This window comes from Triturus cristatus, chromosome 1_2, assembly GCF_964204655.1.
Source record: "Triturus cristatus chromosome 1_2, aTriCri1.1, whole genome shotgun sequence".
Classification (NCBI taxonomy): domain Eukaryota; kingdom Metazoa; phylum Chordata; class Amphibia; order Caudata; family Salamandridae; genus Triturus; species Triturus cristatus.
Window position 1 is genome coordinate 829,231,184 of NC_140580.1, and position 23,651 is coordinate 829,254,834.

The 23,651-nt window shown below is 45.4% G+C and overlaps 1 protein-coding gene across 8 annotated transcripts in view; it reads right to left on the reverse strand.

Annotated features, from left to right (window-relative positions):
- Positions 1–1,990: 1,990 nt before the first annotated feature.
- The window catches only part of PLEKHG5 (pleckstrin homology and RhoGEF domain containing G5), a 1,098,541-nt gene continuing 1,076,880 nt past the window's right edge, over positions 1,991–23,651 (reverse strand). For all 8 annotated transcript variants that reach the window (XM_085608897.1, XM_085608896.1, XM_085608900.1 and 5 more), the window contains 10 exons: positions 22,161–22,310; positions 21,674–21,784; positions 20,269–20,418; positions 11,408–11,545; positions 11,175–11,294; positions 9,923–10,055; positions 8,497–8,612; positions 7,447–7,604; positions 4,254–5,309; positions 1,991–3,338 (listed from right to left, as the gene is read on the reverse strand). In XM_085608897.1, the coding sequence (XP_085465023.1) occupies positions 3,329–3,338; positions 4,254–5,309; positions 7,447–7,604; positions 8,497–8,612; positions 9,923–10,055; positions 11,175–11,294; positions 11,408–11,545; positions 20,269–20,418; positions 21,674–21,784; positions 22,161–22,310 (2,142 nt within the window). In that variant the 3' untranslated portion in view covers positions 1,991–3,328. The remainder of the gene's footprint in view (positions 3,339–4,253; positions 5,310–7,446; positions 7,605–8,496; positions 8,613–9,922; positions 10,056–11,174; positions 11,295–11,407; positions 11,546–20,268; positions 20,419–21,673; positions 21,785–22,160; positions 22,311–23,651) is intronic.

The following is a 23,651-nucleotide window of genomic DNA, read 5'->3' on the forward strand; positions in this document are numbered from 1 at the left end:
ATTTCTCCATCCTGATGTATCAGTACTTCAGGGGAGGGAAGTATACTGGCCTATTACAAGTATGCCCCTGAGAACCAGGAAATAACCTGCATCAATAGGCGTTTCCACACTGACACCCAAATGCTTATTGCCATTTTCGAGCTTTGTTTTCAACCCAGGCATTTTGCATGTTTTGATACAGGTGAGAAAGTCAAAACTGTCCTATTCCAGCAAAACACATACAATTCCTGATTTAGCTATTAACATAAGTTACCATCCACTCCGTGAACAGTGAGCTTCTCATAATGATGACTAAAATAGGTTGGTGACCAGTTTGCTCATCTGCAATGTCAGACAACATGCTAGTTCACTTCTTTCGCAAATTAACTGTATTTGTGTTCTTTTTGTGAAACTGCACTTTTTTGATAGCAGGATGGTGCCATTTTCTAAGCAGAGTGCTGGAAATCCTACCTTTGCTGTCAATCACAGCTGATTGAGTGGGTCACCAGAGGTATGCAACTGGGGTCGATTTCCAAAATGCTGCTTTTCAAGAAGCAATAAGAGAATGGTTAGAAAGATATATGTAAACACACAGGACTTTGCTCCAGGAGACAGAAAGTATATGAATTCTCCTCGTTTCATTTTGATGAGTTTTGTCTGCCAAAAAGCGCATGTCATTTTAGCTGAAAAGATTAGTTTTTAGAAAAGGAAGGAACGATACTAATTAAAAGCTAATCAGGAAACACCCAATTGTATAATTACACAATTCAGTTCTTCTTTTGTTCTAATATAATTATTCTAATTTTGTTCTCAAAGAAATGAGTTTTAGGATTTGTATTTTTACGCCTATTTTGTAGAACAAACTTTCAACCTCAATGCTCAGCATTGACAAGGAGTGAGGTATCTTTCAGGTAAGTAGTTGTGATGAAAATCAAAGATGCTACAGGGACTCAGAGATGGTCCAAATTCAGAGTGATTCATGTGAGGGGAGTTAAATCCTGCTCATTCCACATCAACATAGATGAAGGTCTCTGAGGAGTGCCAACTGCAACTTACATCTTTCTCCTTGGTAGGACAACATTTTATTTAGTGGAGCTTGTGTAAGGCAGACAACCAGGTAGCGGAAGAGGTAGATCAGGGCAAAAAGGATGGAACAGGGGTGCTTTGGTAATGTCACCCAATGAAGGTGTAGGGTTACCTCATGACTTCACTACCCCTTGTCACCACACAACTTAAGAAGTAGAAAAAGTGTTTTGTCTTTGCTTTTTAAAGCGGTTTGAAACCCATAGACAGATAGTGAAGGAAACAGGACAGGTTTATGGTCATTTAATGTTAGTAGTGCTTTATCGGATCTGCACACAATGAAGTGAGCAGTGGTTGTTGTGAACTTGGCCTGTGATAGAGAGTTAACAACAGCCATATTATTTGCTGCATGATTTTGGGATAGCTTATTTGAAAATCAATAAGTTGCTTGTGCAGCCATTTCCTCATGATTTTTGGTAATCCCTGACAAAACAGCTTGCTGTCACACAGTGAACTTTTGAGGGCTGATAGCAGAATGTTCTTCCAAAATACACACTAATAACTGTACCAAACACCTGAAATGTCTGCATAGATATTTAAACAAACTATTGTTATGACCACGGTCAAGATGAACTGTACACCTAGGATATCACAATGTGCAATTTGAAATGTACGTAAATATATATGTGCAATTTAATAATCAATGTCCATTTCTATTTTGGAATTGTTAAATAATGTACCAAGAGTTGCTGAGTAGCACCATCAGCATAATACAGAAGAGCATCCTCAAATTCTTGCTGTTTCTTTACAAAAATATTGCCGCCATCTAACAGCCATTCAGATACCGCGAGTATTACTAAAGAAAATATATTTCATGTGTGAAACAGCATATTTCCTACAGTAACAGAATGTGTATTTTTAACTTGCATAAGCTTTCAGACGCCTAACCCCTTTGAAGCCAGGGCACAATTTCCACCTTGAACGAAAGAACACTTGTGAAAATACTTTATTTCTCACTCCCTTATGTCTATGAAGTTTGTTCCACTAGTTCTGCAATGGAAGCTTCTGCCCTGGATAGACTAAACATCTAAAATAATGTTTCCACCTGGCACAGAATAATTCCATCATGGCTACAGAAGGGGACATTTTTTCTCTTCCCCTTAACAACCTCCATTTGACGTCTTTTCTTAGGTCATGCAGAAAAATAAAATGCACCAAACTGGGACACGTCATCCGCAGTACTTACACAAGTCTTTTACAAAGCCCAAAAAAAATTGTGTCAGTAAAGAAGGGACCTACATTGGCCGAATATCCGTAAACTTTGTTTTTTTAGGTAACCAGCCTTAACACTTTCTGTAACCATACTCATCCGTTCAAGAAGCACATTGCACAAACGCTATTCTTACTTACAGAGAAAATTCAGTCCTGTCTCTCACTTATTTTTTTTAAAAAAACAAAAAAACTCAATTGGCATTTTTGAGTCACATAGATCATCCATCCTGGTAGCCACTCTACAAGTATTGGACTCAGTGTGAATATGTTCAGTAAACTTTGGAAAGACCAGCACCATGTGGATTTCCCCAATGACATCCAACTTACAGCCATCGACATAAATATTACTTATTTTTGGACATGCTCTTTTAGTACATCTTTTCAAACCTAAATACGCTTTAAACTAAGCAGAGGAGACGGCTACCATTTTCTAAACGGAATGGTTAGTGGCAAAGGCCTTGTGAAGTTGCTAATAATAAAGTGGTCCATTGAGTAATCCTGGACCCCGTTATCACAGCCATACGTTTCCTCGGTGATGGCACGTTTGTTCTGCAATATTGGAAACTGCAAAGGTTTGGATCCTGGCTGATGATTTCTTTAGAGTTCAGTAGTCCCCAGGTATCTCCAAGAAGCAGCTGGCCTCTGCCTTATTTATGACTTTTGCTCCAAATGCTCTCTGCAAGTCTTGTTCACTCATTCTTTAGTTGCTCCAAGTGCAAATAATCAAGCTCTGTGTAACACAGAGTCCTGGGAAATTCAATGTTCCCTGCCGAAGTTTTTTGCTTCGCTCAGTTCAGATTCCTGAACTGAAATACATCTGTTAATATTTATATTGTTATATTTATATATATTTATATTTTTAAAGGTCCATACATACAAGCAATGGTCAAAGCCTCTATTTTACATCGCCAAAACAAGGTCCTCGGCAGCGTAGGCAGACGGAAATGTACCAATGCCTTGGGCCGGTCTGCTACGTTGATTTAAAACATTTACAGTGTCCTTTCCTTTCTTGAAATGTGCCTGGATCCTGGGGAGTGTATATACTTTCCACCTCTTATACCTCCCTGCAACAAACAAGGAAAAGAGGAATAGTTAGACCCCCATTTAAAACAATAGACTTAATCGGCTTTCCTCTGCTGGCAAATAGGTCATAATTCTTAAACATGATTTGCTCAATTTCACGTTCAAACGGTAAAAAAATATCAGAAGTGTTGCTTTTTCAGATTTGTTTACTGGAAAGGACATACAAAAATACATGCCAGGCTGATATTAAAAATGGCCAGTTGGCAACCCTAGGGCCAAAGCACAACCAACTTCTACAAGAACCTTGAAGGTAAATTGACATTACTCAAAATATCCTTTTGCTTTAGGAGGAAAGGGAAGGGCTTTTTAGGCTTTGACACGATAAACCAGTGATACTCTAAGTATGGCCCAGGGACCACTTGCTGCCCTCTTGACCTTCACATGTGTCCCTCCTGGTGAACAGTAGCACAAGCTGCTGTTTACTTGCCGAGCACTAATATTCAGAAAAAATGGCAAATAAACGGGCAAGCATTTATTTGCAGGTCAAATGAAGTGGCTACTGTGGCGTCCTGCAGCACTTTACTCTAGTTCACGTGCAAATGAATAATCGCCAGTTCAATTTTTTTTAGACCTCCTTATACAATGCCTGACCCACCAGGACCCATTACCGCCACAGTGCTGCCCTCGGTCACACCACAGACCATAAGTTGTGGCCCCTCGGCAAGTGTTTAGGAGTACCCATGCAATAAACAGAGTTTAGTTGAAAATCATTTGGTGTGCACCAGTACTATCCCCATTCGCCTTCATGGTTTTCTTCTTCAGTTTTCACAACATGTAAAACGCATAGAAGCCTACAGCAACATGGACACGATGCATATAAGCAATAGGGAAAGTTTACAAAACCACCATGCACTAAGTTGATGAAAGCAGAGCGGTTTAAGAAACAAGATACTTACGAGGCTGTCAGAGTGGAGTTGAGGAGAAGAGTGGTTCTGATCTTGTACAGTTGTGCTAACGTGAGCTTCCTGTGTTGTGCAGCCTGTGGTTCTGACATAGTCCGTCTGGAATTTGCAGCCAGTTCTGAGTCTGTTCCAGCCACAACATACTGCTCCGTGAAAGAGCTACTGTGAGCCCTCACGGTCACGCCCAACCCCTCAGACTTAAAACTGCTAAGGAGTTGTCCGCTTTCAGCTAGTGCACTTTGTGTATTTGTGTCATTTGTTGTGTAAACAGTACTTTTGACAAACCTTGTGTCCTCGACTTCAGACAGGTCCGAGGAGCTGCTACTGCAACTACTTAACGAAGGGTCTACTTTGGTACCAGTGCAGTCTGACTGGGACCTGGGCTTCACAACCTGTTCAGTTTCAGGGTCTACTTGGCTGTCCACCGCACTGGTAGTTCTTGGAAACCCATTGGTGAGTGCAGACTGCGTGGCCTCCTCATCTTCGTCCTCGCACGCCAAGCGTGCCTCAGCTGGAGAGAAGTAAAGTTCACTCAAACTCTTGCTTTGCAGGAGCTGGGACTCCTCGGTGACGCAGGATTCTAAGGAAACAGAGACTAAGTGCAGAAGATTGGCCTCAGACTTGGACTTCAGGACTTTAGACTTGCATGACAGGAGCTGCACAGGGGTCCGCCTGCGGATCTTGGGAGACGAAGAGCGCTGCGAATGCGTGGACTCCCTGTCGTCCTCTGCGGATTCCTGCTGCTGTTGCTCTGCAAATTCCTCAATGGAAGAAGGGGAGAGGGTTCCGTAAGCGCTGTCAATGGAAGAGGACCTGCAGCCTTCGGGCTCCAAGGCCAAGCAGTGGCTGTCTACAGCGGCCGTGTGAGCCTCAGGAGTCTCGCCGCTGTCGAACATCTCCCTGGTGGGAGTGCTGGAAGAAGCCGTGGTGCTGATCGAGGTCTCATCGGACTGAGAGCCGAACGGTCCTCTCTCAACCTCTGGGGAAGACAATTCTTCACTAGCATCAATGACCACGACAGATATCGTCTCCGTAGAACTGCCAGACGGGCTGAAAGAAAAGGTAGATGGCATTACTTGTTTGCAATTACATGTTGGTGGGCTTTTTCATTTGCGTCTATTTAATTGGCTAACATTATTAATGAGTTTCTAGACGGAAAACATTTACATTTTCACGTATCGGTAGAAAAAATTGCAACTCCTCAGCTAAAGAAGAGACATTTTAATCATAGCCATTGCAAGTACATTCTGCAATCAGACAGGCAAGTTCCTTCATTGTGAGTGTGCTTAAAAAAAAGGGGGGGGGATAATAAAAGCTCAAAGCTTGCAGGAGGGTGCCTTACGGCGCTACCAGTAGAGGGCGAGAGGTACACCAGATCGTAGCTAGAAGATGCAAATATGGCTTTTTTTTTCTTAAGGGGCAGAAAGGTGCATCAACTGCAAATCGTCCTTTGTCAGCAGTGCCAAAAGCTCTTGCACCGTTCAAGAAAAACGGAATCAGTGCAGATGTGGAAGGCATCCTAATTGTGCACCTTACGAAAAAGTCTTTGCTTAGTGAGCATAAAAGATGTTCTTTCAGCATGCAACGCAGGACTTTAACGAAAATGAATCACGGAGCATTGCTGCTACAAACGAAAAGGGGACAAAGAAATCTAAAGAATGTTAAAATCATCTCCATTTCATGGGGGTGCCACAATGGATCCGATACCAGAAGTGTTTTTCTAAGCTTTTAATCTATTCTGAAAAATACCACCAGATGGCAGCAGCACGTAAAGCTTGCGTCTGTCTGTTTAACACACATCAAGTTGCAAATCCAATGTAACGGGTAAATCATGTACTTTCCTTTTTTCTTGGTCTCCATCTTCCAACAGATTGCCCGGCTGCATGCTCCAGACAAACGTGCGTTAGATATGGGATTCCCGAGCCCGTTGCAGGCACCCTACTACAGAAGTCATGCTCATGCAAAGAAGCCTGCACTGCCCTTCATTCACATTCCGCAGAAACGCGACTTCTTTTAAGACAAAGCAATAGCTAACGAGGTTGCCTGCTTCGGACTGCTAGCTTCTTCTCTAGCGGGACTTCAGAACCATGAAGACCCGTATGTTCATCATTCTGTCATGGCAACCTTGGAGAAGCGCGCTGGTTCTTTGCTCCTGGAGTTATCTTTGCCATCACACTGCTGCCCCTGATCTCGTTCTCTGCGTGCCCCATTTCTCCATTCAGCCAATAACGCTTTTATTTCCAGGGTCAGTCACAGCTTTGGTCATCCGCCACCTGAAGGGAATTTGGTCCAGCCCATCGGAGGGGAATCAACCGAGGGAAACGGTGTGGTGCAGGAACCGTAGAGCTTATAGGAAACATCTCGGATGGAGTGACAAGGCGTGAATGTAAGCCTGGGTCAGGGCGGAGGCAGGTCAGGCTCATGGCCAGTTCGCTGGTGCACGCTTGGCCAGGGTTGTTCATGGTGGTCTTGAGTGTCAAGTGGGACTAGCTAATGTAAAGCTATGGCTGGCTGATGCTGGGATCAGCCCTGGTGATGCAGAGGTCGGGGTTAACTAATTCCAGGGTGGGATGGGTCAAGGGTTGGAGTTGGATAAGGGAGGCACGGGGCAGGATGGAGCCGGCCGACTGCCTGTCTGGTCCCTTCTGCAGTGATACATTATGATGAAATCTAGGTTTGAGGATGATGGTGGTGAGCATCCGTGCCCAGTGGCCTCACGCCACTTCTCACAGAGGGAGAGAAAAGACAGAGCTGCAATAGGAAAGTTGTAAGGACTGGCAGTCACCACAGAGAGAAGAACTGGTAGTACCGGGCACTGCTAAGGCACCCCCTAAGCCCAACAGAGTAATGAAAGCTGATGGGTAGAGCAAGGCGAACCACGCCTAACCATCCGGGGAAGAGCAGGACAGTGAGACGCAGGTGGAAAGCATGGCGCCCACCCTGCTGAAGAGCAGAAGAGAACCGCTCCACGCCACTTCCATGTGTTTTTTTTATCTTGGAATTCACTTACACGAATATATTAGACATGGAAAAATTCTGAAGTCCAAAAACACAGAACTACTTTTAGGCATAACATTTTAAAGCCTCTCCCCCCACCCAAACGTTAACTGAAGCAAGGCGTCCTTCATAGGGTGGAAGCCCAATTTTCCCTTCAGTTTTTAGCGGGAAGGCTTGGAGCGGGGCCTACCTCTGGTGCGAGTCCAGGCTGTTGCTGTTTTTTCGCAGGATGGTGGGGGAGCTGGCGGCTGAGGTCCCGCTCTCCATGTCCTCCTCTTCCTCCTGAAGTTGCTGCATTTGCTGTTGGCTGCGCTGACATTCCTGGAGGCGGAGTCTCTGGAGCAGGTTCTAAGCAACGGACAGAAGACGCGTTATGATTGGGTTTAATCCTAAAACAGTTCAGACCGCACGTATCATGGTTTTCAAAGCAGGTTGTTTACACATTTGTACAAGTCTTCTGACAAGGCCGACCTCATGTGGGGTCACCACTGCAGGGAATTACATAGGATAAAATATTTAATCACTGTGGGAGCCCTAAAATCTAATAATAATCAAGATTTTATCAAAATGAAGGAGCAATCTAAAATACATTCCATTAATTGACACTTTTTTGGCATCAGATGCTGTTAACTAGATTATATTTTTTAATGGTTTCCTTTATATAGAGCCACGTTTGTTGCCTTAAAACCAATTCACAGGCATTTGCGAGAAATAACATTGGACACACAGCAAGGGAGGAGCCAGAAAATTAAAATGCCCCTACTTAGAACAAAACCTCCAATTACACAGAAAGAGTAAACCGACTACATCTGACCCTTCCTAGAATTGATCTTTTCATCCTAACATACTCCCATCATTCCATCCACCTCAATTCTTTCATGCCCTTTCACCTTTGAGGCTGAAAATCAAATGACCGGATAGTTTTATATGTACAATAAGAGCAGGCCACACATACAATAGAATATTTGGAAGGAAGGTACTTGAAGTTTTAAAGTTTGTAAAACATCCCACTGTACATTGGTGGCAAGATCCATGCTTATTTCACAGAATTAAAACTTGTGATTTGCTACATGTTTCTAGTTTCTCCCTCTGCCGAACCTATTCTGAGAGGATGTTGTTTTATTAATCATGTGGTTCCTCCCTGACCTCATTGATTTTCCCAGACACCCTTCGGAATTGGTTGGTGCACAAACAGTACATCACTTCAAATAGCAGACAATGGCTTCTCGTCAAGATGTACCTGTGCGTTGTAAAGTGCTTCGATCCATCCTCGACACAACGACTGCCCGCTCGCCTGGAAGGTGTATGCACCAACAGCACTTCGAAACTCATTCAAATAGATCAACAGGAAGGACCCTTCAAGAAGCAAAAACATGTCAGAAACAAGACCTCTTCTGCAAATGTCTTTCAATGAAAGGACTGGGAAGAACAGACATAAACCATACATACACATACAATCAGGACATCCCTAATGTGGTGCACTAAAGGGATAGATAGATAGATAGATAGATAGATAGATAGATAGATAGATAGATAGATAGATAGATAGATAGATAGATAGATAGATAGATAGATAGATAGATAGATAGATAGATAGATAGATAGATAGATAGATAGATAGATAGATAGATAGATAGATAGATAGATAGATAGATAGATAGATAGATAGATAGATAGATAGATAGACTGTACTGAGAGGTTTAAACAACAAAGATTTTTGTATTGATTCCTTATGTCTTTCTTTCTTTTTTATTCTTTCGATGAGTCAACTAATCGAGCAATACAGCCAAGAAATCTAGCTGCATTTCTTGGCTGTATTGCTGTATTAATTGACTAAATTACACACATACATTTTCTACAGATAATATTCTACAAAAGTTGTGGTGAACAAAGGAAAACTTAAGAGGAATTTCCTAACACATTTGGCTATCTTCAAGTGCTTAATCTCGCCAGCTTTCAAGGATTATTATTATTTTTTTTTTTTTACAAAAGCCCCAGATTTGTTTAAAAGGAATTAAAAAAATCTTTGTAGCAGAACAAGGGTACTACCATTAGGGTGCGTCAAAGGCTCGGTGGTTCAGGCCTAGCGGGCCACGTTTTTTTTTATTTTTAAACTTAGTTTTATATAGCGCAAACTTGACCCGGTATCAGAGCGCTTTACATAGCACCAGTTGTGTTACATGAGGACACATACATTTTTTTGGTAGGCACAGGGAGATTAAGTGATTTGCCCAGAATCACAGGATGTTCGGCGTCATTGCAGAGACTCGAACCAGGTTCCCCAGATTCGAGGTCGATATTCACATCTTGGGAGCCTAGTACTGGCTAGTCACTGTGTGAAATGTCAGATGAGAGGCTCAATCTGGGCTGCTTAGACACACGCCTAGCCACAGCGGATGCCATGAACACATGGTTTCTACAGAGCGTACACACACTAGGAAGCGTATAGTGAAAGTGTTCTTGAAATAGAAAAATGACCGATTGTCTGGTGCAAACAATCATTTTAATTTAACTAGGAAGAAAAAAAAAAAATGCACTTCCTTGGTTGACCGACCATTTAATTAGAATTCACAAGTTAACATACGTATGGAAGAATTGTCATCCACTGTTTGCCGAGTGCCAGAGCAATAAGAAAAGGATTAGTCTGTGGATCTGGGGACACTCACCAGGGTCTTTGAGCTCTCGGCAGACAATTTTATCCACCAACAAAGGCTGCCGGATGACTTTGGTCCGCTCGGCTTTCTTCACAGATTTCGTGATTAGGAAAAGGTCAGTGAAAAGGAAGCAGTAAACATCCATCTATGCGCGAAAATGGAGAAGGGAAAACTGCAATTACTTCACAACACTTTGGCAACAGCTGGTGGCCTATGTCAAGAAAAGATTTCACGGTGGCAGCAGAGGCGGTACCCAAAATATGCAATTGCCTTCATTCATAACTGCAAATAAACCAGAGCTTACATTCTGTATTAACATGGGCATGGACATAAATAATATGGTCTCATGATGCCTGGGACACAGTGACTATTTTTTTTTCACTCCCCCCCCAACAAAATTCTACATTTTTTACTTATCTAGACAACACTGTGGCAATGTTTTTGGTAACCGAACTAATCAATTTCCGACAAAAGGAGGGATTTTTTACTATCAACAGTATTCGATTTTATGTTTGAAACCTGGTGACATAGGGCCAGATGCACAAAGCATTTTTTCAATCGCAAATGGCCTGATTTGCAGAATCTGGCCGTTTGACACCAGAAAAATGCTTTTTCAAATGTACAAAATGCGATTTGGTAATTTAATATTAATTTGCATTTGCAATTCCGTATTTGAAAAGGCTATCTTTTGGGCAAATTCAAACAGTTATACCTTTCCACCATTTTAAAAGTGGTGGTAACCCATTCACAAATGGGAATGAGTCCCTTTGGGACCCCTTCCCATTTGGGAAAGTTGAAAAAATAATTTCTCTTAAAATATGAGACGTCAGTTTATTTTTTTCTTTTTAAACACATCCCATTTTCCTTTAAGGAAAATGGGTTGCATTAAAAAAAAAAAAATTGTGTTGAAAAAAAGCAAACAGACATGATTGTGGCTGGCTGCGATTCCGAATGGGTCGCAAATTGCGACCTACCTCATTAATATTAATGGGGTATGCAGATTTGTGACCCACTAGGAATTGCATATTAAACAATAAACATTTCACACATTTACAATACCTATTACCAAATAGCAATAAAAAAAAGGAAAAAAAGGGGAAGTTATTCTAAAGGTACGTACATCTTGCCCACAATTCTCAGGATATTGAATTTGCAGATTTATTGTGTTTTGGTTACTGGTTTGAAAACACAACTATCCAGTGCATTAGCAGGCCTTCAATCATACAAATCTTATCAAAAAGGATGTGGGGCTTAAGGCTTTTACCTTGCTGTCTTTGCCTTCTTTCATTTTCAAGCTTCCTTCCAACATAAGTTGTCTTGTATCTTCAGAGGACGTGCCCATCATGGGGGCGGTGAGATCAAACCTGCAGAATTCTTTCAGTATCTGACCAGAGAAAACAAAGGAAATTGATCAGAAACAGGACGCTAGCAAAGGTGGGCAGCTGCGGGAAGCTGGGGGCTGCTGGAAATGTAGCCCTAATGTTATGGTTTGTTTACCTTGTCCACTTCATCAGTGCTGCTGTCCACAACTTCATAAGAGTCGATGCGGCTGGTGATGGCTACAAGCCTCTGCTGCTCCTGGCGCTGGTGCATTCTGGAATTGACGTGGTTGATGAAGCGCTCCACTGAGGTGATCTAGAACAAGACACACACCCTGGCTCAATAAAAGCAGACCTGCTGCACTGCACTCCTCACACTGGAAGGAGAATACAAGCGCATTCTCACATCGCCCCGTGCAGCCGGATTAAAATGCTCTTGATGAAAACCCAGATCATGTCCATTATGTAAAGAAAGAGAACCAATGTATCAACATTGTAGGTGAAATTCACTAACATTCTGAAGAACTAAAAAAGTGCATATCGTCATTAATTTGCAAAACAAATGTTTCTCATATTCTTTATTGCAATGTAATTGCATTTATATAGAGCTTGCTACCCCTGGTGTGGTGTTGAAGCGCTACTCTGGAACCCAGGGTTAGTGGCTAGTCCAGTGGTGACTAGGCTTGCACTTTGAAAGAAACTATTCTTGTGTCTACTCTAGTATCTTCAAAGTACATTTATGAATTAGGAGTGATCATTAGTGGAGGTTACATGGGAAGCAAACGGTTAATGGAATGAAGAGATCTATTGTTAGTTTACAGAACATTTCACAGAAAGAATTACAGCAGACAGGCATGAGACTGAAGAGAGTAGTCTGTATACCCAGGAGGCATGCAGAAGGTGAAACAGAAGGACAGGGCTATTCAACAGAATTAAAGGGGAGGGAAATTGAATGTTTAAGTCCAGGCCAATATTTCAGGCAAGGTTTTATCAATATGGCAACCACAGGTTTTTTGAAATAGCATGCTATCTGTGGATGTACGTACACCTGCTTTTGTACTTCAGGATATTACAGAGTATATTTCAGTTATTGTGAAATGGCCCTTGGAATCACAAAATAAATAGCAGATTGTGTGAAGGCCACAAAGCATATTGCCAAGCGCGACCATCCGGAAGCGCGCCCTTAGGACCCGGCTCCCCCCGCCCGTGCGACACACCCCCCTTGGTGGCTTGGCCAGCAGCCTGATTGGCTGCCGGGCAGCGGTTGTTCTTCCGGGGCAAAGCAACGTTGGGCGAGCGCACACTTCCGGTCAGGATGGGTGGAGGTGGGGCGTAGGGGCTATTTAGGCCCGGTTCTCGCCTCCACTCATCCTCTCTTCCTGCGAAGACGACGACGACTCCGAATCTCGTGGCGTGGACGATCGTGGGGGCATAGGCGTTGGTTGGCGAATCGTTGGGGCCTCCTGTTGGTCGTGGATCTTGTCCTGTTGGTCGTGGATCTTGTCGGCGGGTCGTCGGGCTGCGGATTGCGCGGTTGTTGTGCTACTCGGTGCATGCTGGTAGGGTCTCGAGGAGGCGACGGAGCTCGGTGTCGGTGTCCGGTGAAAAGGTCAGGTAAGGTGCTGGGAGGGGTGAGGATTCGGGTCCATCGGCCGGGGCTCTGCGGGCGGCAGTGTGAAATTGGTGTACTGCTCCCACGGGGCTCAGGGCGTGTTGGTGGGTCCTGCTCCCCTAGCAACTGGGCTGCAGGCGAGGTGTGTGGGTTGGTTCTCCGGGGGGCAAGCAAGTTAGCCAGGGTTTGGGTAGCGTGGTGTGCTGCTTTCTTCTTGCACGGGGCCGGGGAGCGGGAGTAGTCCGCAGGCGTGGCGTTTCTGGCGCCGCATCGGTGGGAAAGCAGTGTCTAGCGCGTTTAGTGTTGCGGGCGTTTGAGCGGGAAATAGATTCAGTTGCAGCTCACAATCGGTGCCGGGAAGGGCTCGGGTACGATCCGATCTGACGCATCAGGGGGAGATAGAGTGCCCGCGTGATCCAGTGCATATATTTGTATTGAAGCGCTCATAGGCTGGGGCAGTGGGGGTAAAGGAATTGAGAATCCGTTTATTACCGCTTTACTAGTACTTTGAGAACTGCTTGCTAGGCGCGTTTCGTTTTATCCCCTCGTAATTGGGTAGAGGTCTCGCATTAAGGCGGTCAAAGCACGGTGGGAAGGGGGGTTTGCCAGGCAACCATACGCGTGTGACTGTGTGGAGAAGGGGGAGTGTTGTGGAGCCGCCCAGGGTACCTCATCGGCCAGATCCAGTTGGGGCAGGATGCCTCCCAAGAGGAATCAGAAGAGGAAAGGGGGGGATTCCGAGATAGCACAGCTACTGAAATTGGTGCTAGCGAAGATGAGTAGGGATGAGGACAGCGAGGCTGAAGCGCTGGAGGATGCGGGGGGGGGGGGGGGGGGAGGCTCCCGAGTCCGACAGTGAGGGGGTTACAGAGCCGGTGGCGCCGGAACGCCCGCGAAGGGCGATAGTACCGCCGAAAGCGGCCTTTCCGCCTTTGGTCAAGAAGGCAAAGGGTGTCAAGAGGAGGAAAGAGTCGAAAGGGAGTGATGGGGTCGTTCCAGGGGGGCAGGAGTGTCAGCCGGCCGTACCACAGCGGCTGATAGAACCTGCGCCAGCAATGCCCCTTGCTCCTGTGCCTCCTTTGCCCACACCTGCGCTCCCTGCCCCTGTAGTACCATTACTAGCACCTATGCCACCACCTGTGCTTCCTCCGGTAATTCCAGAGCCCATAGTGACGCCACAAGAGGGAGCAGGGTTAGCTAGGGATGATATCGGTTTGATTTTGGCAGAAATTAGGGGCGCGTTCAAGACCTTGGCCCCACCCGCGAGTATCTCCGGTGCCGGAGGTTCCGGTGGCGGTCTCACCGCCAGCAGTGCTACCAGTCAGACAAGCTGAGGTAGTGGGGGATCAGGTGCCCAGTACGGCGGTGGGAGCTGGCCAGGCTGCTCACTCTAATATTTTGGCAACGGTGGCCACTTTGTTGGCACAACTTGGAGCACCAGCAGCGACCGACACAGCAACTGCCCCATGGGTGCCACAAGCAGGGGGGGCGGTTCTGACGGAGCTGGGCAAACAGGTGGCGCTATTAAATAAGACGCAAGAGACAGTGACGAATGCGCTTGGACCAGCGGTGGGTCAAGCGGCCCCCGCGCATGCAGTAATCGAGCTGCCCTCTGCAGGTAAGGCAGGGGAGGGCTCAGCTAAGGGGGATGGCAATGAACCTAAGGTACCACGGGGTGTTGAATCAGTGCTTTCAAAGAGAGGTAATTTGGCAGCCCATGTGGCACAGGATGTGAAGGATAAGATTTGGAAGGGTGAATTTGTGGACATATTCTCCCTGATCAGACCGAAGCGAAGGGAGGAAGGCGTCGGGGACAAGGACAAGAAGGAGGGTTCCTTTAGGGATAGGAAGCCCAAGGTAGAGGAATCCATTTCCAATTGGCAGTTTGGCTTTAATGTATTTTCCATCATAATGCTGGGAAAAAGGCCGGAACTGGCGGTTCCATTGATTTGTTATGCGAATAAAATCCTAAAGGTGTAGGTGACATACGGGGGTGTGGCATGGTTAGATTACGACAGGGACTTTAGGTGGGCGAAAGTGGAAGATCCTGATATGGGGTGGGACCAGACGGAGGTGAACGTGTGGCTGGAGAGTGTCAACAAATTGCCCGTGAGGCAGCCCTTTCGGACATCCCAGGGAGGGCCTGGGGAGAAAAGAGGCACATGTTGGGCGTACAACAGAAAAACTTGCAACTGGGCCCCAGGGACATGCAAGTTCAAGCATGCATGCGGTTACTGTGGCCACCCTTCCCACCCAGAGTTCAAATGTATTAAGAAATCCAAGGAAAAAGGGAGAGAGCCTAAACCGCCACCGGCACAATGAGTTGCCAACGCCGGTCAATGTAGGGAAGCTGTTGCTCTGGCTCAATCTGTACCCTGACAGGAAGGCAGCCAGAATGTTGTATGAGGGTTTTTCAGTGGGTTTCCGCATTCCTGCAGTAGGGGTTCCACCAGTGGGCTACTGTAAGAATCTGATGTCAGCACAGACGCACCCAGAGTTGGTGACAAGTAAAGTTAGCAAGGAAGTGGCTCTGGGGCGGGTAGCGGGTCCTTTTAGGGTGCCTCCTTTGCCCGGGTTTGTGTGCTCCCCCCTGGGGGTGGTTCCTAAAAAAGAGCCGGGGCAATTCAGGATGATCCACAATTTATCGGCCCCGCAGGGGGCATCGATAAATGATGCCATTGATCCGGCATTGTGCTCTGTGACTTATGCTTCTTTTGATGCAGCGTTACAGAAGCTGCGCGGCCTGGGGCCGCACGCCTTGTTGGCAAAGACTGATGTGGAGTCAGCGTTTCGGCTCTTGCCGGTTCATCCAGATGATTATCACTTATTGGGTTTTCAGGTTAACCACCGTTATTACTTTGACAAATGCATGCCTATGGGGTGCGCTGTGTCTTGCAAGTATTTTGAAACGTTCAGCACCATGCTTCAGTGGTTGTTTGTGGAGAGAACTGGACACAGGGAGGTGATTCATTACTTAGATGATTTCTTGATCATGGGTCCCCCGGGGGCCGAATGTTGTGGGCAGGCTTTAGGCCAGCTAGTAGCGTTGTTTGACGAAATGGGAGTGCCCTTGGCCCCGGGGAAGACAGTGGGACCTGTGACTAGCCTGTCCTTTCTAGGGATCGAGATAGATACTGTGGCAGGGGAGTGCAGGCTGCCGTTGGACAAAGTTAGAGCTTTCTCCCAGGCCATAGACGCTGCCTTGGCAGGCCCTAAAGTTACCCTGCATCAACTCCAGGTGGTGGTGGGCCAGTTGAATTTCGCACTGCGAATAATTCCTATGGGCCGGCCGTTCTCTCGGTCCATTGCGCGAGCCATGACGGGACTCACACAGAAATACCATCATGTAAGATTACGGGCTGAGGTCAAGGAAGACTTGAGGATTTGGCAGGATTTTCTGAAGGGTTTCAATGGGAAGGTTATCTGGCCGGAACCAGCACGGTCTTGCTCTGAATTGGGATTAATTACTGACTCCGCAGGCAGCATTGGTTTCGGGGCAATTTTGGGGACCCAATGGTGTAGGGGTGATTGGCCATTGGCCTGGCATGAGAACGGGGTGGCAAAAAACATTGCTTTCCTGGAACTGTTCCCGATAGTGGTGGCGGTGGAGATTTGGGCCCCCTTTTTCAGGAACAAAACTGTGGTCTTCTGGTCTGACAATATGGCAGTGGTGGAAGCCATTAATAGGCAAGGGGCTTCCTGTAGGCATGTGTTGCGGTTACTGAAACATCTGGTTTTGGCCTGTTTGAAATTGAATTTGGTGTTCAGGGCTGCCCATATTCCAGGTGTTCATAATCAGGCTGCTGATGCTTTGTCTCGCCTCAAGTTGCAGGATTTCAGGAAGTACCATCCGCTGGCGGACGAGCAGATGACGGCTTTCCCAGCTTCTCTATGGAGGATTGGAGTGCTGGATTAGCAGGGCTAGTGGGAGCATCTTTGAGCAACAACACGAGACGAACCTAGCAGCAGCATTTCAGGGATTACAGGAATTTTGCGGGGCAAGCAAGCCCACGCCGCTCCTCCCTCTTGTCAGCGGGAACGCTGTGCGAATATTTAATGATATTGAGAAATCAGGGCAGGGCAGCTTCTTATGCCAGGGCGCGCGTAACAGCGATAGGCTTCTTTGCGAAGGTGGCGGGGATTCAGGATCCTGGGGCTAACTTTATGGTAAGGAGGGCTCTGTCTGGGTGGGCCAGACTAGAAGGGCTGAGGAAGGATACACGAAGGCCCCTTAACGTGCAATTGTTACGAGACATCCTGGCAGTGTTGCAGGCTGTCTGCACATCACGGTACGAGTGCATTCTGTTCAGGGCAGTTTTTTCATTAGCTTTTTACGGGGCCTTTCGCGTAGGGGAATTGGTAGGGGCATCTAGGGAGGATCAGACAGGGGGAATGCAATGGCAGGACACAAGGATAGTCTCAGGGAGGTTGGAGGTGGTCTTGAGGCGTTCTAAGACTGACCCACTGGGGAAGGGATCCATTATTTGCTTATCACCGGCCCCCGGCGACCTGGCCTGTCCTATAGCCAATATGGAGGCCTATTTGGCCATACGCCCCAGCGAGAGGGGGCAGGCGCTGTTTCTTCATGAACAGGGCGCATGTTTGTCAAAATTTCAGTTCAATGCCGTCTTTAAGCAGGCTTTGGGTGCTCTGGGGCTGGACTGCACGGGGTATTCCTCACATTCCTTTAGGATAGGGGCAGCAACCCTCGCAGCTGGAGTGGGGCTACCGGCTGTGGCGGTGAGGAAAGTGGGGCGCTGGACATCATCATGCTTCAAACGCTATGTGCGACCAGAGTTGCTGTGACAGAAATTTGAGGCAGGTTTCTCGTATGCTGACATGCTTTCTTTTCCCTCAATTATTAGTATGTCGACAAAAGTGATCTGGGTGCTGGGGCATTCATTCGTGCGGCGCGCCACGGTTCGGCTGCGGCAGAGACGGTTTGAAGAGGGCATCCTTTTTGTGGCGAGGCGTCGGTGGCTTGAAGATCCGGCAGTTGCGCCAGCTAGTTGTGGAGACTCAGAAACGCGAGGGACTTCCGTCCCCGGATTTGATCATTCTGCACGTAGGAGGAAATGACATGGTGGATCTTGGCCGCATGGCGGTTAGGGAGGATTTCCTGACGGAATTTGCTTGGCTAGGGAGGACATTCCCGCAGGCCAGGATTGCTTGGTCGTGCATGATCCCCCGCCGGGTTTGGTCGGGAGGGGTCAGATCACGAGCCCTGAACGTGTCAGTGAGGCGCCTGAATGGGGAACTGGCTAGGCTGTGCTCAGTATCGGGCAGTCTGTGTCACATTCCTCATAGACTAATTTCCGGCGAGCAGATGTTTCACTCGGACGGGGTACACTTATCGGACATCGGCACGGACTTATGGATCAAAGGCATTTGGTCTTTTGTGCAGAACCTTTTCTTTGGTGGGGAGGGTGAAGGACCTATGGCCCCTGGTCACCCTAGTGGCGGAATAGAGGTCACAGGGTTGTAATTGAAGACAACAGGAGGCCTGTTGGCATACTCCTGAACCCAGCATTGAGGGGAGAGATGGTAAGCTCTCCGCAGGGAGAATGGGGACACCGGCTGTTGGGGAGGCAAGGGCGACAGGTCACACGAGCCTTCTTGAACAGCCTGGTGGCGAGGGGTGGGCCCCCGGTAATACACGGACAAGGATCTAGGGTTTGGGGGCTCACCACTCATGGACGCAGGTGGGTTGCGCCTTGCGTGGTTCTCAAACTGCGGGGACGCGAGCCTGGAGGCCCCCTTGGTGCTGGAGGGTACTTTGGTATAGATTAATATTTAGGTTGTGAAGTATGAACACGAAGTTGAAATACATGTGGTGTTAAATTCATAACCTAAAATTGTCAAATGATATTTGATTGTCATGTTTGTGAATAATTATTGTATTAAACATGGCCTGTTTTTCCCACATCAGGAGTGAGGTTCCTTTGTGGGTACTTTGGGGGAGCAGGGGCGAGATGGGGGGTGTCCGGGTCCTATGCTCGTCTGCATAGTTCTTGAGGTAGTGAAGGGTAGGTCATTGTACAGGAACAACACCCACACTGTTATTTTATTAAACTGGTCTCTATGATGCCAATTGACTGTGAGAAAAATAAAAGCCTTCCACCTGGACTGCCTACGAGTAGGCGATATAGACCTACACAGGCAGCCTTTACAATACGCCCGGGCAGTAGCCTATACATTTCCAGGCCAACTGCTATGGGTAATGTAGCTCTTACCTCAACCCCTTGTTATTTTCCATATAAACATATGTTCGTGAAGCAAGGTAAGAGCTGCATTAATGAACACATTACAAATTAGCTTGAGGTGCTAATAATGTGGTTAATAAATGGGATCCTGCGATAACTGTATTAAAATCTGTCTCTAATGTCCCTACTACAGGCGATGTGTGACACACCTAGCCCCCGGTAATGAAGTAATGACGTGGCTACTCAACTGTAATAACTTTTTTAACTTGTGTTCTGAAGTCACAATACCAGCTGAGAAAGCCGAGAAAGCCAGAAAACAAAGGGAAAGGCAGGACACTGAACATAATGGAAGATATTTCGAGATACAGAATTTTGTTTTTATATCCGACTTGTATTAAATTGATTCCAATATCTTTTTGCAACAATTATCTCAACGATTTTCGGGTGTGTTTAAAAGGATTTTAAGTTGTTTGTTTGAAAAGAGATGGTGCGACATGGTGACATAGTTTAAGAAATAAAGTACCTCTTGCCTTACATTATAAGGATATTCCAAGTACGCTTGGAGGTACATGACCTTATAAAGAAACTCGACCTTCGGCCTCATACATTTATATGGTCACGGAAATCCACAGTGATTTAAGTGATTTGAAATATCCTAATAATGTACAGCAGGGGTACCTTATTCCCATATATAATGCTATGTCAACATGGCATAATCTCACAGGCGCATAACCAGCTATATATCTTAATGTTACACGCCACATCTGCTACTATAATGAGTGTGTTTTTATGTGGAATATTTGATTCTACTACCTCCAGAACAACAAAATCTCTTTGCTTTACATTCTGCAAAATACCGACAGCCAACTCAAGCCAGTGTTTATCAAACCTGTCAGACAGCCCCATAAAACACAATAAAATCACTGTGCACAAATCATGTTGCACGATTGCCTATGGCAGGTGAGCTGATCAATGATCGCGATTTGTTGCCTGTTATCTGGGACTGCTTCCTTTGACTGGGCAGAGTAAGGCAATATCCTTATGCACCTCCACCATATAGTCGCATATTACAAGATAAGGTGATGGGGGCAGTCCAGCAGGAACATTTCCTATCTTGCCTAAAGTTCTGAAAATCCTTGCACATCCCAAATTGCAAGCATAATGAGCAATACAGCAAACACATTAAAAAAATAAGATATGAATAAAATAAAAATGCCTACTTACCATGATGTGGATGGCCTCCCGCACTTGGGAATCATCTGTTTTCTTCAGTATGGACTTGAGCAGAAGGGGATATTTGGTAAGACGTTGGTGAGGTTTCACCAGCATATCGTTCAGTTTCAAGCGGTTGCACTGCTTGTGCTTCTCTGCCCACTGAAAGACAGCAATGCAAAGATTACACAATACTGTTAAGGTGAGTTGTGTATTAATTCAACTGTGAACTCCAACCCACATTTTACTTTTCACCTGCAGCATCCCAGTTTCCACAATTTCCTGAAAGTGGCGTCATGCTGATAACGAGGCACATGAACTGATCTGAAATGTCTGTTATTTAATTTTTTTTTACTTCTGATGTACATTTTTAGCTTTTTCTAGCATTATAACAATAGTTTGTTAAACGGTTATATTTCAGGAGATTATGGAGTTATTTTATTTATTTTGCAACTGAGGTAGGGTTTCTTCACTCATTGCCATGATGTGACTTCTTGTGATGTCAGCAGCATCAAAGGTTATGTGATGTCACTCTACGTGCTATCATTCGCTCAAACATTCTGCGAGGTCCCAACCAGTGATTTCAAGGTTGGGGAAATAGGAGTCTACGATGTCATTTTATTTCTGACTGTAATTTTGGTGGAATTACACACTTTTACATATTTTTGTTCACTCTGCTTTCTAGTGGGGCACATCATCCATCTTAAAAACAGTTCTCATCAACACTAAGGGGCCTATTACGATGTTGGTCATAAAATCTCCGACCATAGGTCAGAGACTTTACAACCGACATGGTCTGTTTTAATTCTGACCGGCTGATTACAATACAGCCGGTCGGAATTGAAACCGGCCAGTCATTCCGGCTGGCTTCCAATGGGCTCAAGGAGCCCATCGGCCAGTCAGTGCCGGCCCATAATCCATATGGACGGTATTTTACGCCGTCCAGATTACGATGCAGTTTCCGGCACGTTTCCCATGATGGGGTTTCCGACATGGAGAGCCTGTCGGAAAGCGTGTTTAAGGGCACCTAGCAGGGCCCCTTTTCCCTTGCGGCCTCCGGTTGGGGGCCGAGTGGGCACCTATGGTACCCCCCTGTTAATCCCTGCACCTTATGGCAGGCACCCCGAGGTCCCTGCCACGAGGTGCTGGGACTGACACAATATCTAATTTCTCTATAGGGGCGTGTGTTATGGTCGGCTTATGCCCGTAACACAAGCTCCCATAGAGAAATTGGAGAATGCGAGAATTCGAGGAAGCACAGAAATGTAGTATTTTTTGGCCCATAGCACAGACAAAAATATGCATGTTAGTAAACATTTTGTGCTGGAATTAGTCAATGTCAAGTACACAGGACATCCCCATCTATTACTATAGTTCCTCTTGAATAATGATTGTTTACAATGATATATATACTTACTGCTACGTAAACTCGAAAGAGATCATTTTCCCTCAAAAGATTCCTCATGTATTCCATGCACCCCTCTTCCTCCATGCAGTACCGGATGTATGGCTTGAAAAGGGTTCCAAACTGTAGGGGATGGTCACACAAGCAAAAGGTAAGTTAAATTCTTACTTAACATTTCTCAACATCTAACATAAAATGACAGATAAATTGGCCTAACAAAAAGACAAGACATTCAATTTTAGGTTTTCGTACAATAACACTGTATGCAGTTATATACATATTGCTTAATTTGCTCCAGCCTAGGCAAATTTATTAAAGAATTTCTCTGGAGACCAGTGCTTGTGTTATTTTCCTCTTCACTTGCTAGGCCCTGCATGCCTTCTCCAACAGGGTACTTTTTTCTTTCTTTCCATACTACCAGTTTTATAATTTGATCCTTCCCAGACTCCCGTGTATCATATATATGTGTTTCTGAATTTAGAGCTGCTGGACGCCTCACCATTTTGAATCCTTTGAGGAAATCCACAGGGTTCAGAAGAGTCCTCCCCTTCCTGGCGTTCTCCAGCACCGGCACCATGACGTTGCTCCAGAGTGACTTGTGCAGCTGAATGATCTCCTGAACGTTGCTGAATAGCCGCACTGGTTCCACCTGCAATGAAGCAAGCCCGCGGGGCACGGTTATCATATGACAGTGCATATGATCAGGGGTGACGAATACACATCTCAATGCTTCCGCTTGGCCCTCACTGATGCGACACAGGAATGCATCACCAATATCCGTTTACATCCACTGGCTGATCTAATATTATTACTGCAATATTTTTGCTGATGATCTAAAAAGTTTATTTTCAATCAGAAAAAATTACACTCAATTTCGACCTCGACTGACATCTTTGCACCGTCTATAGTTGAGTCTTCACTTGAGAGACAACAGCACAACTGTCACTTGAGAGACAACAGCACAACTGTCAACTTTAGATTTTATATAAAAAGACTAATTTTCCAAGAATCCTAAAATGTTCTACTGCCTAAGCCAGTCTTTCTCATGCTCCAGATCCTATTAGAATCCCTAGGGCTTGACATTATGTGCCCCATGCGTCCAAATCCATGTCGCCCTGGGACCACCAAACCACAGGGAACGGAAGAAGTCCAAGGACTGGGATAAAGAGGGCTTGGAGTACTGAAGATTATCATTAAGTAACTGGACCAGTAACCGTATATATATTTTTTTACATCTAAACTAATAAAATAGTCCGAAAAATGTAGTCCATCCGGTAAGGAGCACATTTAAGATATTTTCTAGCGGGATTTAAGGTGTTTTCTAGCCTAAAAATGAAAAGCACTTTTATCACTTGAATGTTTGGTCTTTTTGTTTCATGGTGTTTGTAGGTATCAAATATTACTCTAACAAAAAAGAGCTCCAATTATGTACGAGTTCAACTCGGTCACCTAGGTTGGGGCCAGGCTACATAAGGAATCTGTCAAATTTTGTGCTACATTGTCTTTACTAAGACACACTTGCGTTTAAGTTGCAATATTACATTTCTCGATAGAAATTAATGCTCTTAAAATAGCTTGTGCCAAGGATCTCATGTGATGTTATTTCATCCCAGTAGGCTATTTATACACTGGCTAAAAAATAACTTTGACACATCTCTTTGATATGTAAAGAATTCTTTTTTAGCCAGTGTATAAATAGCCTAATGGGATGAAATAACGTCATATTATATTCTTTGAAATGTAATATTGCACCTTAAGCACAAGTGGGCTATTGAACTCTTTAAATACATATAACTGGACACTATAAAACAAAAGTGAAAGAACGCCTCACATACTTTCACATATAAAAATATGAAAGAAATCAGATATTATTCATTTGTCAGTCTAAAACTTGAGAATAAAAACGCCTTTGTATATTTCACAAAATCGATTGTGGTTGCTAGCTCTGGGAGGCATCTAACTGTATACAACAGCACAATAAATGGTTATG